This window comes from Octopus sinensis, linkage group LG13, assembly GCF_006345805.1.
Source record: "Octopus sinensis linkage group LG13, ASM634580v1, whole genome shotgun sequence".
Lineage (NCBI taxonomy): Eukaryota > Metazoa > Mollusca > Cephalopoda > Octopoda > Octopodidae > Octopus > Octopus sinensis.
In genome coordinates, this window is record NC_043009.1 from 10,587,831 (window position 1) to 10,604,228 (window position 16,398).

Consider the following 16,398-nt stretch of genomic DNA (forward strand, 5'->3'; position numbering starts at 1 on the left):
TAATTTCTAACGTAATCATAAATTTAGTCTGGTTTCATTAAACAACTATAACTTTTTTATTTATCAATCTATTAATCTGATTTTTGGAAGATAATTTAATGAAATATTCTCAACCAATTCTATATTATAATTTTTGTCACAAAGTGACTCTAATTGCAGGTAGATACAGGTAAATTCAACAAAATATAAAATTATTAAAATTTTGTTCAAACATCGCTATAGAAAATGGGTTATTAGCTAATATTCAATTGGGTATACAAGAAAATTTTACGATAGAATTTGTTATTCTGGGTAACTTTCTGATACCCATAATAATATTTATGGCAAAATAGTCTTAATTTCATTTAAGGTTATGGGAAACCACAAAGTATCCTTTCTTTCGCTTTGTTTACGTTTAGCGTAACGGTTCGTTTCCGCCGTAATGATTTCAAATAGGCTCATTCGAAAAAGTAAAAAGAAATAGTCTAAGGCTTTACCCTTCTGGGAAAGTCTGTGGCTTGGTCCAGTTTCTTCAGAAAAATCACCGAAAGAAACAGTTTTTAAATTTTCACTCCATTCAGGTGCCAATTCATTTTCTTTATCGCCGTCAGAGATCTCAGATTCACTGTTTTCACTTTCGGAAAATGAAACATCAGATTCATTATCAAATACCACGTGCTTTTTTTTTTCAGTCATAGAGTTAGATTTATGAAGGTCTTCAGTAGAAAATCCTTCGAATTCTGACTCGCTGCTTGATATAATGAAATTCGTATGCATTTTTTGTCAGAATTACAAATTTTGAAAACACAATAGGAACAAATTTCGGAAAAAAATCTCCCAAAATTCACGGAATTAAAATTACACTTCGATTATTGTACAAAACTGTAGTTGAACTGTTTACGAAGTATAATACGTGTTTTCACAAATGTACTAAAGAGATTTGCTCTGATATTCTCATTTAAATATGAATAGGTAAATTCGGGCGGCTTTGGGCGGTTTGTTCACATTAACCAAAATTTTTTTCGGGCGGCTTTGGGCGGTTTGGTAACGAAAGGGTTAAATGCCCAACCAGGTTGCAAATTCTCCAAAAAAACACAGACTGATTCAAACATTTTGGAAAGCAGTTTTCATATTGGGCCTAAGCACTTTTGCTCTGTTTCAAACACACATTGTGAGGTATAGGAATTACCCCATGCTGTGTGCTTGAAAAACTTAACAGTGAAAGCATTGACATACAGTAACAAAATAAAAATATTTTTATTCAAAAGTTACGTGTTCTCCTGTTCTTTTAATATTTCTAAAATAATTAATAATTTCCTCAAATGCTATGATTGTAACAAGAATTGTTTAGAAAAACTTCTGTCTAAATTATGCTTGAATTTAACAATGCATTATCATTTAAATACATCCTTCCTTTTCGAACACCTGATAATATTAATTTCCTATTGATTATAAGATTGAATATTTCTTAATGTTTCAGTGTGTGATGCCGTTCTATGTATCTACCAAAATGAGCAAAATCCGCAAATCCAGCTTGATGGTTCCTAGCCCTAAGACCTATGTGAAAAGTGCTCTGAATTCTTTAGGAATGTCATCCAGCACATATGGTTACTTCGCTCATAATTTATTTGTGAGTATAAATGTCTAATTTTCCTTTTTTTTTTTAAAGATAATAGGAAACTGCATATAGAACAATTTTGCTTATTCTTTAAGTCTGCTATTTATTCAATCAGTCTTTTATGCTGAACCCCTAAGTTATGGGGAGGAACAAACACAGACACGCACACACATGCATGCATACGCATACATATGATGGGGTTCCACCGAGTTTTTGTCTGCCAAATTCACTCACAAGTTATAGGTTGGTCCTAGACTGTAATAGAAGACACTTACCCAAGGTGCTGTGTAGTAGAACTGAACCTGAGACTGCATGATTGCAAAGCAAGCTTCTTGACCATTCAGCTATGCCTGTCCTTTTCGTAGAAAAGTTATAGAAAAATACGTTTCAACAACTCATGGCATTTTGTGATTTTAGCTGTGAGTCCAGACTTAGCAAGTGCCAGCTGGTTTGTCTTTGGTTAGACATGTAATGTTCTGTTTGTTCTTATTTTACTTGGCTGTAAACATTCATAAGTCTTTTGTTTTTAGATTTGGTTTGCAAGATTCTTTATATGAGTTCGTATGTTGAAGCATCTTCTGTTGTGTCAGGGGAGAGTCATTTTCTTTTTGTGCTTTATAATATAACACACTCACCGGTAAAATTTCCACTTTTTTCTTATTTTTATTGTCCTACAATTTTCGTTGCGTCTTGCAACCTTTTCGATAGTTTTGACTCAAAACTACTGAAAAGGTTGCAAGACGCAACGAAAATTTTAGGAAAAATAAAAATAAGAAAAAAGTGGAAATTTTACCGGTGAGTGTGTTATATTATAAAGCACAAAAAGAAAATGACACTCCTCAGACACAATATTCATAAGTCTAATCACAGGTTTGACAGGAAGACTAGTATTTATTTGTGGAGTCTGTGTTTGTTCCCCCACCACTGCTTGACAACCGGTGTTGGTGTGTTAATGTCCCTGTAACTTAGCAGTTCAACAAAAGGGACCCAAAATGAATAAGTACTGGGGTCAGTTTGTTCTACTAAAGGTTCAAGGTGGTGCTCCTGCATGTTCTACTAAAAATTCGAGGTGGTGCCCCTGCATAGCCACAGTCTAATGACTGAAACATGTAAAAGATAAAACATTACAACTATCAAAGGGTTTCAACTTGTATTGTGTTGCATGTTAAGAAGTATGATATATTCTGTATAGGTGCGGGTGTGGCTGTGTGGTAAGAAGCTTGCTTCCCATTCACATGGTTCTGGGTTCAGTTTCACTACCTTGCACTTTGGGCAAGTGTCTTCTATGATAGCCTCAAGCCGACTAAAGCCTTCAGTGGACTTGGTAGATGGAAACTGAAAGAAGCTCATTATATGTATGTATGTGTGTGTGTGTGTGTGTGTCTTGAGTCTGTGTTTGTCCTCATTCCCACCACTGCTTCAGAACTCGTGTTAGTGTTCTTAGATCTTAGAAACCTAGCAATTTGGCAAAAGAGACTGATAAAATAAGTATCAGTCTTAAAAAAAAATAAGTACTAGGGTTGATTCATTTGACTAAAAATTCTTCAAGGTGGTGCCCCAGTATGGCCAAAGTCTAATGACTGAAACAAATAAAAGATACTTAACGCAGGAAGTGTTAGGCACGAATAGACCATTGATTTTAATTACCAGTGACACCTGTGAGGTGTAATGATTGTAAAATCAAAGTATCATTTTCATTTTCCTGATGTCCTCTTTCTCATACTTACATCTGTTGGATTGAATATGTTGAATTAGATTTTTCTGTGGCTTGTTTCAAAATTAGATAATGCTGCCCCATGGCCAGACATGTGTTTCACGGAAGACTGGAAACAAAGGCTTGAAAAGTGCAGCAAAAAATAAGTCATATGAATTTGTTGAAATGTATTTTTCTATAAATAACTTTTCTAAAAAACAAAAGAAAACACCAATATGGCTGGACGGTTAAGAAGCTCCCTTTGCAACCACACAGTCTCAGGTTCAGTCCCACTATGCAGTGCCTTAAGTGCCTTCTACTGCAACTTGTGCATGCACACACACACACATGCACCACCACCACGCATGCACACACACGTATACAGACACACACGCAAAATGGGCTTCGTTCAGTTTCATCAGCATCATCGTTTAACGTCCACTTTCCATGCTAGCATGGGTTGGACGGATGACTGAGGGCTGGCGAACCAGATGGTTGCATCAGTCTCCAATCTTGATCTGGCAGAGTTTCTACAGCTGGATGCCCTTCCTAACGCCAACCACTCCAAGAGTGTAGTGGGTGCTTTTACGTGCCAGTCAGGTGGTACTGGCAATGACCTAGCTTGAATCTTTTACACATGCCACCGGCACAGGTGCCAGTAAGGCGATGCTGGTAACGCTCGAATGGTGTCTTTTACGTGCCACCGGCATGGAGGCCAGCAACAATCACGCTTGGATGGTGCTCTTTAAGGCGATGCTGGTAACGATCATGCTTGAATGGTGCCTTTTAAGTGCCACTGGCATGGAAGCTGGTTAGCTGCTCTGTCAATGGTCACACTCGTATGGTGCTCTTTGCAACCTGCTAGGACGGACGCTAGTCATTGAATTTGATTTTGCTTTGATTTCACTTGCCTCAACAAGTCTTTGCAAGCAGAGTTTTAGTGTCCAAAGAAGGAACAAGGCTTTGGTTGGCCTGGGGCAGAAAGACAATTGCTCATACTGTGCCACTGAGCCTGAAATGATGAGGTTGGGAAGCAAATGTCTTAGAAAGTACTTGATTATTGATAACACTGTCTTGGCTTCAAATGTTTCTACCACCCATAACTACAATCAGAACTCAGCTTATCTCTGCACATCTCTGCTTGTGAAGACCTGTTGGGGCAAGTGAAATGGAAATTGAACCAAATTCTATGACTGGCACCCAGCCGTTGCCAGTGCTGCTGGACTGACTCCTGTGCAGGTGGCAAGTAAAGAAACACCGTTTCGACCCTGTGCTTGAGGAGACCTATTGAATCAAGTACATCAACATCAAAAATCAATGGAAATTGTAGTTGTGATCCCTGTGCACATAAAAAGCACCATCCGAACGTGGCCGATGCCAGCACCGCCTTGACTGGCTTCCTTGCCGGTGGCACGTAAAAAGCACCTACCAATCGTGGCCATTACCAACCTCACCTGGCACCTGTGCTGGTGGCACGTAAAAAGCACCCACTACACTCTCAGAGTGGTTGGCATTAGGAAGGGCATCCAGCTGTAGATCAGACTGGAGCCTGGTGCAGCTTTCTGGCTTCCCAGGCCCCGATCGAACCATCCAACCAATGATGATGATCTTACTGAAAAACTGTGCTAAACCTCTTCTATGTTTAGCTGTTGAGAAGGCATCCAGCTGTAAAAAAAATCCATAGAATTTCTGAACAGAATCCTTCTCGTATAGAACAGATGTTAAAACACTAAAGTAAAGCTGATAGGTGTTTATCTACTTAGTTAGATTTATTTCTTGTCTTTTTAGTGTTATCAAATTCAGAATTAATTCCTTTCTCCAAGAGCCACTCCCACTATACATCTCACACAAAGATTTATTGGTTGTTAACTCTGTTTGCCTGCTCCCCCCCTCTCTCTCTCACTCACACACACACACACACACACACACACAGACACACATATATTTACTTTCTTGAATTCAATATCTGTGTCTCTCTCTCATTCTCATAATCTTTGGTATTTTCCTTCTCTTAGAATGGTTTTGTGCTTGTGAATCTGTGTATCTATGTGCTTACTTGTGTGTGTGTGTGTGCACTGTTTAATGTTCAGTTGGGAGAAAGAGTATTCTGTTCCATAGTTGAGATAAATTCTTGCCTGTTTTGTTTAAAGTCATCTGGCATGTTATGACTATTTATAACTTGCACTGAGCAGAGAATGTGTAGGGTTTTGCGATCCCTCCATTCAGTCTCTCTGGTGTTGGTGCTACAAAATAACGTCCCCTATACAATCTGTAAAATAGTTGGTAGCAGGAAGGGCATCACGCCATAGAAACCAAACCAAATGATTCATGAAGACACCAGTCCGTGGAAGCAGCAGCTTCCCAGTAAGGAATTACTTAGACCGTGATGACCTGACCAATCCATTCAAGCATGAAAAGCTAAAACGAAAGTGAAGATCTCTTGTCTTTTATCTTTTACTTGCTTCAGTCATGCGGCCACGCTGGGGCAATGCCTTCAAGAATTTTTAGTCAAATGTATCGACTCCAGTACATTTTGTTTTTCTTTTCTTCAAGCCAGTTAATCATTCCATCGGATCTCTTTTGCCGAACTGCTAAGTTATGGAGATGTAAATACACTAGCACTGGTTGTCAAGAGGTGATGGTAGGACACACACACAATTGGCTTTTTTCAGTTTTTGTCTACCACATCCATTCACAAGGATTTAGTTGGCCTAAGGTTATAATAGAAGATACTTGTGTGTCTGTGTTTGTCCCCCCCCCAACATTGCTTGACAACCGATAGTGGTGTGTTTACGTCCCCGTAACTTAGCGGTTCGGCAAAAGAGACCGATCGAATAATTACTAGGCTTACAAAGAATAAGTCTTGGGGTCAACTTGCTTGACTAAAGGCGGTGCTCCAGCATGGCCACAGTCAAATGACTGAAACAAGTAAAAGAGTAAACCAAGATGTAGTATATGGTATTTAATCCAGGAATGAACTTTCAAAGTTCACCTCGGTAGGATTTGAACTCAGATTGTAGAGAGCCGGAGTGATCATCGCAAGGCCTTTGTATCAATGTTTCTTTCAATTCACTGATCTAAAAACAATATTATGTATATAGTAGTAGTAGTAGTAGTAGTAGTAGCAGCAGCAGCAGCAACAGTAGTAGTAGTAGTAGTAGTAGCAGCAGCAGCAGCAACAGTAGTAGTAGTAGTAGTGGTAGTGGTAAGGTACCAAGGTGGTACTGAACCCGAACCATGTAGTTAGGAAACAAACTTTTAACCATACAGCTACACTTGCACCGATTGCTTATCAGATATGCATCTCCTACATGTATATATGTAGCTGTCTGCACACACAACTAAAAGGCCATCATTTCTTGGCTGAATTAATATCATATGATTTGTATCTTATTTATCATCTCTGTTGACAAGAAAGGTTCTGTCGGACCTTACTGGGTTTGAACCCTGAACAAAGAAGAATCCATCTCCATTCTGCATTGCATCTAATCTTGCACAGTATTGCTTTGGCTATCTCTACTGCCCCTTGTTTATAATAGTGGGTTCAGTTCCATTGTGTGACACCTTGGATAAGGGTCAGCTTTAGGCCAACCAAAGCCTTGTTAAATAGGAACTGAAAGAAACCTGTCATTATATATATATATATATATGCCAGCGCCGCCTCGACTGGCTTCTGTGCCGATGGCACATAAAAAGCACCATCAGAATGTGGCCGATGCCAGCGCCGCCTTGACTGGCTTCTGTGCCGGTGGCACATAAAAGGCACCATCCGAACGTGGCCAATGCCAGTGCTACCTTGGCTGGCTTCCGTGCCGGTGCCACGTTAAAAGCACCAACTGATCGTGGCCGATGCCAGAACCCCCTGGCACCTGTGCAGGTGGCACGTAAAAAGCACCCACTACACTCGCGGAGTGGTTGGCGTTAAGAACACTGCCAGATCAGACTGGAGCCTGGTGCAGCCCCTGGCTTCCCAGACCTCAGTCGAACCGTCCAACCCGTGCTAACGCGGAAAATGGACGTTAAACGATGATGATGATATATATATATATATTTATAAATAAGGATAATATCGATATTTAAATATCGTTGTATATATATGTATATATATATATGTGTGTGTATGTTTGTGTGTCTGTGTTTGTCCCCCAACATCGCTTGACAACCAGTGCTGGTGTGTTTACGTCCCCATAAATTAGCAGTTCAGCAAAAGAGACTGGTAGAATAAGTACTAGGCTTACAAAGAATAAGTCCTGCGGTCGATTTGCTCGACTAAAGGTGCTGCTCCTGCATGGCCGCAGTCAAATGACTGAAACAAGTAAAAGAGTAAATATATTGTTGTATTATCATGATGAAAGAAAGAGATACACACCCACGCACATACTTGCTTACCTGCTAAATGAAGTTTCAAACCACCTAGATGTAGACATTTCTCCAGAGTGAATTTTTTTTTTTACTAGGCTTTAAAAAAATAATGATGAGATAAAGGTTACAGCAAAGAGAGCAAAATTTAACCATCAGGTTTCGATATTTGGAATTAGCCTACAAATATTTAGGAATAAATGAACGAGATACAACTTGCCTGAATGAAAGAACATCAGATGGAAATATTGACTTGGGATTGAGCTAAATGTGTTGAGTAAATATTTCGTTTTTGGATTTGGTTTGCAAGATTCTTGCACACACAAGGAGACAGAGGTGCGTACATATACAAGCGCTTGCTCATACATAGAAAATACACAAACACGGACATGCAAGCACATAAATATGCAGGATATGTACATACAGATGCACACACATGCATACATATATACATATGCATACACACACATATATACATACACATGCAAACACACACATACATATGTACTTACATGCATGTATAAGCACACACACACTGACCCACACACATGCGCACAAAGAAACAAAAGGGAACACAGTGTAAATAACGGACAGAGTCAAGATTATTGAAAAGGTTGCAAGACGCAACGAAAATTTTAGGAAAATAAAAATAAGAAATAAGTGGAAATCTTACCTGTGAGTGTGTTACATTATAAGACACAAAAAGAAAATGACTCTCCCCAGACAATTGTTGAGTAAATTTATAACTTTTAATGCATTGGCCATACCAGTAATACGCTATAGTTTTAATGCAATAGGGTGAAAGATTAATTTAGAAGGCTTGGAGACAGAAAAACTAGAATATTAATATCTATTATCTTGTTTCAGTTATTAGATTGTAGCAATGCTTGGGTTACTGCCTTGGAGGGTTTAGTTGGACAAATCCACTCCGGTACCTTTTTTTTTTTAATATATATATATATATATATGACTGGTGCATGTTTATCAATCCCTTTAGCTGAATTGTTAGGTTAGATGGTAGTAAACAAACCAACACTGGTTATTAGACTTTAGTTGAGGGACAGATACAGAAATACACACATGTACATACATATACACATACATGCATAGCGGGCTTCCATACAGTTTCTGTCGACCAAATTAACTCATAAGGTATTGGTTGGCCCATGACTTTAGAGAAGACACTTGCCCAAGGTTCCACATAGAGGGATCGAACCCAAAACCACATGACTGCCAAGCAAGTTTCTTAGCTATGCTTGCACCTACAATTACTAATATTACATGTCGGTGTCTGGTTTTGGTTAGTGTTTGTTAAATATTCTGAAGCCAGACTAGGACCGTAAAGTGGATATATGTGTTTGCTAGAAACCGTAATAACAATAGGTGTAGAAAAAGAAAACAGGTGGCGCAAAGATACAACTTAGATTCTGAACTTGGCAGAGTGACAATACTTTGGGAGTAAATTTGCACAGACTGACAAGGAAATAATATAGAAGTATCCAGATATATCGTTGTATTATCATGATGAGAGAAACACACACACACACTCACACGAACACTTACTTGTCTGTCTGCTAAATGAAGTTTCAATCCACTTAGATGTAAACATTTATTCAGAGATAATTTTTTTTCTGCTAAGCCTTAAAAAAAAATTGATAAAATAATCATGGTATCAGAATTCAGGAAGCATCATAACATACAGAAAACATATGTGAACTGTGTTAGGAACGGTTCACTGATTCCACCATGCATGACGTTATAGTAAAATCACAAAGCAACACATGATTCGCTACATAACTGTGTCCCATGAAGGCTAACTTCTTATTGTGGATAAGTACAAGTTAATGAGGCAGAATAATTCTTTTACTGGATCATAGTAGATTTAATTATCATCTGATTTATTGAAGCAAGATGTCTTCATAACAGGCAATAAAAATTAAATTTTTATGAAAATATATTCAAATTAGAATTAAAGTTTTATGATATTAAAGCTGAATAAAATTTTTGGCTACCAGAGAGTGTTACCACTAGAATAAGAACAGCTGGGGCAAAGTTTAGAAAGTGACAAAGGGTCTCTCACTCAGAGTGAAAAGTAGATTGTACGATGCATGTGTGCAAACTGCCATGCTTCATGGCAGTGAAACATGGGCTGTGACTGCGGAGGACATGCATAGGCTCGAAAGAAATGAAGCTAGCATGATCCACTGGATGTGTAATGTCAGTGTGCACACACGACAGAGTGTAAGTGCCTTGAGAGAAATGTTGGACATAAGAAGCATCAGCTGTGGCATGCAAGAGAAACATTTGCATTGGTATGGTCATGTACTATGGATGGATGAGGAGAGATGTGTGAAGAAGTGCCACTCCGAAACTGTTGAAGGTATCCAGGGTAGAGGTAGATCCAGGAAGACATGGGATGAGGTGGTCAAGCATGACCTTCGTATGTTGGGTCTTCGTATGGCTTGCAGGACGGCCTGCTATGCTTAACTTGGATTGTAGAGTGACCCGCTGTTCTTGAGGAGACTTATTGAGTGAAGTATGTCAACACCAACATCAAAATAAAAATCAAATGGAAATTGTAGTTAAGACACCTGTGCTGGTGACACGTAAAGAGCACCAACCGATTGTGGCTGTTTGCCAGCCTCCTCTGGCCCCTGTGCTGGTGGAACGTAAAAAGCACTGTCCAAACGTGGCAGATGCCAGCGCCGCCTGACTGGCGTCCGTGTCGGTGACACGTAAAAGCACCAGCCGATCGTGGCTGTTTGCCAGCCTCCCCTGGCCCCTGTGCTGGTAGTACGTAAAAAGCACCCACTACACTCATGGTGTGGTTGGCGTTAGGAAGGGCATCCAGCTGTAGAAACACTGCCAGATCAGACTGGAGCCTGGTGCAGCCTCCTGGCTTCCCAGACCCCGGTTGAACCGTCCAACCCATGCTAGCATGGAAAACGGACGTTAAATGATGATGATGATGATACAAGACAAAGCTTCTTGCTCTATTATAATTAACTAATAATACTAAAAATAACTGATTACTTACATTAGCATAAAACCATAAATTGTTTGAGAAGGGGCAAAGTGAATAGAGTATTTATTTTGCTTGTTTCCTCCAAAATAATTTTTATCTTTTATTTTTAATTTCAGGGTTGGATTCTCAAAAAACTCCCCTCTTCATTGGTCACATGGCAGGTGAAAAATAAGCACCTTGGTATCCGAGCACGTCTCTATGCCAAAAAAAAAGCAAAAGCAGAATAGAGAGTGGTGAGATATGTTTGTCTTTTTTCTCTCTTTTCTTGTCCTTTTATTTATTCATTTTTTAAAATTTAATTTTACATAGTTGTGTTGTTAGGAAATATCAGAAAAAACTTTAATTCTAGTTATGAATTACGCAATTTTTAAAACTTTTCCGTATAAAATATTTGTTGATTGACACACTAATCTATTATATAAAATCCGTGTTCTGTCTGTCTGTCTGTGTGTGTCTTCTAGGATCTCGGGCATCCTCCATCCGATTGCGCTCAAATTTAATATGTAGATACCGACGGTATCAGGGCGTGTATAAGTCTTGAAAAAATTACAAAAATCGATTCCAGGTGAGAATGCGATCGATAAAGCCGTGGGAACGTGCAGTTGTACGCGCAAGTACATCAGCTGTTGCGTACTGTTTAAACCATGTTTGTGTTCTCCCAGTCAACAGCCTTATCATTACTGGTACTTTAAACTCTTCGGTTGCATATTTGTGTGAATAAAATCATTTTTCTTTGGAATAGAAAAAAAGTCTATCTTTATTTCTTCTTTTGCTGGTGTCTCAAATTTAGGTTAAGTCAGTGTTTCTCAAAGGGGTGGCCTTTGTTTGACAACTCAGCACCATCCATTGGATGGTGGGAGTTTTGCTCATATAATATAGAATACTATCAATCTTTAGATTGTGCATGTGGTTAGCTACTGAGGTAGACTTAGTATGTTTAAAAGAAGTAAATGAACTAAGGTGAGCTAAATATCAATGCTTTATGTTAACAGTGGCATTGATGTATATTTCTGTGGAGTTCTAAACCTCTATTTAGACCTTAATAAATCTGCCTCCCTTCGTCTATGTTCACTTCTTTATTTCTGTGCCCGTATATATTCCTTTCTTCACTGTGTCTCAATCCATTATCTCGCTGAAGAAAGAATAGGTTGCCACAAGAATATTCGATGAAGACTACATGCTGAAAACTGCACCAATTATACAACTATTTTTGAAACAGCTGTAATGGAAAAATTTGCACATTTTTTGTCTTTTTTTTTTCAATTAGAAGTTTTATGTGTGATAACTGTCATCTAGCTGCCAAACTATGTCATATCAATTCGACAGACTTAACTTCTGACTCTTCCTATTCACGTTGCAGTTAAGAACTTTCAGTGACCTCCTGCAGTTTTACTAATTTTTGCATTTGTTTTTCTCAATGTCGTATAAATATCTCATCAGCTGACCTGATGCCTGGCTAAGCGAGCAGGCCAACAGAAGAAAGAGTGAGAGAAAGTGGCGAAAGAGCACAGCAGGGACCGCCACCATCCCCTGCTGGAGCCTCATGGAGCTTTAGGTGTTTTCGCTCAATAAACACTCACAACGCCCGGTCTGGGAATCAAAACCGCGATCCTATGACTGCGAGTCCACTGCCCTAACCACTGGGCCATTGCACCTCCACGTATATATATATATATATATATATATATATATATATATCAAAAGGATAAGTTATAATACTATTCCACATATACAAAAACAGCCATACCAACAATCCAACATACCTCCATCATCAGCTGCCACATGGATATCATTATGGTTTCGACACCTGGACAGTACTATTCAATCTGGTGGTGTCAACAGCTCTAAAATAAGTGTTGTTTGGAAACAAACATATTAAAGCAACCACAACTTTCAAACACATATATACGATGGGGTTCTTTCAGTTTCCGTCTACCAAATCCACTCACAAAGCATTGGTCGGGCCGGGGCTATAGCAGAAGACACTAGCCCAAGTTGCCATGCAGTGGGACTGAACCTGGAACTATGTGGTTGGTTAGCAAGCTACTTACCACACAGCCACTCCTGCGCCTATATATATATATATATAGGCATGTGTATGTATATATGCATCTGTATTAATGATATTTTGATATATAGATATGACAATAAGTTTATGTGAGTTCCATAGTGTTGAAAACATCAGGATTTCTGTTGTGTAAGTCTTGTTCTTCATCTCTTATCTTTGGTGGATTTACTTCTGTGTGTGTGTGTGTGTGTGTGTCTGATGTTTGGTGTCTGTGTGATGAGCTTCACACCTTATATATCTTTGGTGGTCTCTCAGACATCTCCACTTGTAATGCTTTATCTAAACTTGTGTTGCATTATAATTGGGCGGTGCTGCTGTGCTAACAGATATCCATCATTTTAACCCTTGCCATAGCTATGTTTATAGTCAATAATACATAGTTACAAGGCAGTGAGATGGCAGAAACATTAGCACGCCGGGCGAAATGCTTAGCAGTATTTCATCTGCCGTTAGGTTCTGAGTTCAAATTCCACCGAGGTTGAATTTGTCTTTCATCCTTTCAGGGTCGAGAACTTAAGTACCAGTTATGTTCTAGGGTTGATGTAATCGTCTTAATCCCTTTGTCTGTTCTTGTTTGTTCCCTCTACGTTTAGCTCCTTGTGGGCAATAAAGAAATAAGAAACAGTAGCATGCTGGGCAAAAGGCTTAGCAGTATTTCATTTGTCTTTACGTTCTGAGGTCGACTTTGCCTTTCATCCTTTCAGGGTTGATAAATTAAGTACTAGTTGCGTACTGGGGTCAATCTAATCGACTGGTCCCCTCCCCGAAAATGTCAGGCCTTGTGCCTAGAGTAGAAAAGAATAATACATGGTCACACACACACACACACACAACTACACACAGATGCTACTTTTATCTTTTAGTTCTTTCAGCCATTAGACTGAGGCCATGCTGAAGCACTTCTCGACTCCAGTACTTATTTCTTTGTAAAGCCAGGCACTTATTCTATCTCTTATTCAGTCTCTTTTGCCAAGCCACTATGTTACAGGGACATAATCACACCAATACCAGTTGTCAAACAGTGGTGGGGGACAAACGCACACACACACACACACACACAGACTCACATATCTATCATCATTTTGTTTAATGTCCACTTTCCATGCTGGCATGGGTTGGACAGTTTGACAGGAGCTGGCTAGCGGAGAGCTGTACAGACTGCAACTGTCTATTGTGGCATGGTTGGATGCCCTTCCTAATGCCAACTGCTCAACAGATTGTAAACAATGCACTTAAGTGTGGGTGTGTGTGTACATATATATATATACACACAAAAATACATACATGCATATGCATATACAAGATGGGCTTCTTTCAGTTTCCATCAACCAAACCCACTTTGGCTAGCCTGGGGCTATTGTAGTAGACCCAAGGTGCCACACAGTGGAACTGAACCTGAAACCATACAGTTGGGAAGCAAACTTCTTACCACACAGCCGTGCCTGCACCATGTGCGCACATTCAGCTGTGCATTCACACTGAAGTTCTTCCTTGGCCTTGAGGAGTTGTGTAGAATGTCTTCTGACTGCTACCGAAACAACAACAATAACAACAACAACAGTGGAAGCAACAGGAAGAGAAAGCAAACTGTTCTTGTGATAAATGCATTGAGTGTTAGGGTAAAAAGCTGTTCTTATCAGTAGTTTCCTCCCTTCCGTGATAAGCAATAACTCTCGTGTGCCGTTGCAATTGGTAATTGATATACAGTTTTAGATTGTTGATGTGCACTTGGTGAACAATGAAAATATGTAGCACACTTCTTGTGTGTCTGTGGGCCTCTTGTGAAAGTAATTATCTTGCTGAATGTTATTCTTGGTTTTTGAATTACGAGACGTGTTAGTGTATTGGAAAAAATGCCTTTACACCATTTGTTTCACTCCTCCTAATGTTCTGAGTTCAAAACTAGCTGAGGCCTGGCTTTGCCTTGTAGTCTTTCGGAGTTTGTTAAAATGAAATACCAATCAAATACTTGAGTTTGGGGTATTTAATCACCCCTCAGCTTCACTCCCACAGCTCAGAGGTGCAACACTTTTCTCAACTCATGAGCTGTGTCCTAGCTTTGCCCTCTTTAAACTGGCCCTAAGGGCACTAATTACAATAGGTACCCATGCAAACACATTATATATGAGCACTTCTCAATTCATGAGCTGTGTCTTAGTTTTGCTCTCTTTGAACTGGGCCTAAGGGCACAAGTCACAAAAGGCACACACACACACACACACACACACACACACATTATACATGATGGGTTTCCACAGAGTTTCTGTCTACCATATTTACTGACAAAGCATTGGTTGTCCCAGAGCTTTTCTAGAAAATTCTTGCCCAAAGTACTGTACTGTAGGATTGACCCTGAGACCCCATGATAGAAAAGTGAGCTCCTTAACCACACAGCCATGCTTGCATCTATGTTAGAAATCATCGTCTTTTATATCAAGCTACTTTGCTTGGCTGCTAATGGTTACAAATAAATTTCCTTTTTAAATGGCTTTAATCTTTGGCTTTCTTCTCTCTTATCATTTCCATTCTCTTCACTTGTCTGTTGTTGTTGTTGTTGCTTCCTGTTTTGGTGAATTATCTTTTTTGTTTACTTTTTTTTTTTTTTCCACTTGTTTCTTTTTGGTATTGTTTCCACCTCTTTTATAGTTTATTGCCAACACAGAAACTAGCAGAAACATGCAAGGGGATGGATAGAGAAAAGTAACAGAACAAACCACCACCACCACTACCACCAACCGCCGCTGCCACCACCATGACCACCACAAGGAAAGTGAAACTGAAAAGCCAGTGGAAAGAATACATGATGTATTGCTTATTTGGTTTTAAGAAGCATTGAGAAGTGAAGGGTGTATAGGTGTGTGTGTGTATGTATATATATATATATATAGACCGGAGTAAACACATAAATGTGAAACAAGGTGGAAAAAAGAGTACTCAAATACCAGTGGTAGAGTAATATGCTTTGCTGCTTAAAATAAAGTATATATATATATATATATATATATATATATATACACACACACATTTTATATATATATATGTATATATATATATATATATACACACACATTTTATATATATATATATACACACACATTTTATATATATATATATATACACACACATTTTATATATATACACACACATTTTATATATATATATATATATACACACACACATTTTATATATATATATATATATATATATATATATACACACACATTTTATATATATATATATATATATATACACACACACATTTTATATATATATATATAAGTTTATGCATAGGTAGGTTGGGGTAAAGGTTATCTACTGTCTGCTATTTCACTTAAAAGACCAACTCACACAAAATGGTTTCTTTGTATCTCTCATTTTCACTTTGAAATGCAATAATTTATTTTGGCCAGAAAAGTTACCTTTTTTGTATATTTAAAATAATAATAATAATAATAATAATAATAATAATAATAATCACTGAAGTTAATTATTTAGGGAAACCATAAAGTTAGTGTCAATGCCTTCAGTGTAATGAACAGCAAAAATTTTAATTAGAAATACTAATTATAAACGCAGTTAAGAATCGAGAAACATTCAGTATGGGAGACAACTCTGGTTGTGTTTTAGTTTTAGGCTTCCTCCTCAGCAAAGCAGAA

At 38.5% G+C, this 16,398-nt stretch overlaps 1 protein-coding gene across 1 annotated transcript in view; it reads left to right on the forward strand.

Annotated features, from left to right (window-relative positions):
- The window catches only part of LOC115218478 (very-long-chain 3-oxoacyl-CoA reductase-B), a 43,679-nt gene extending 28,266 nt beyond the window's left edge, over positions 1 to 15,413 (forward strand). The window contains exons 9-11 of the mRNA XM_029788321.2: positions 1,460 to 1,609; positions 10,791 to 10,907; positions 15,389 to 15,413. Coding sequence (XP_029644181.1) covers positions 1,460 to 1,609; positions 10,791 to 10,901 — 261 coding nt within the window. The 3' untranslated portion in view covers positions 10,902 to 10,907; positions 15,389 to 15,413. The remainder of the gene's footprint in view (positions 1 to 1,459; positions 1,610 to 10,790; positions 10,908 to 15,388) is intronic.
- The last annotated feature ends 985 nt before the right edge of the window (positions 15,414 to 16,398 follow it).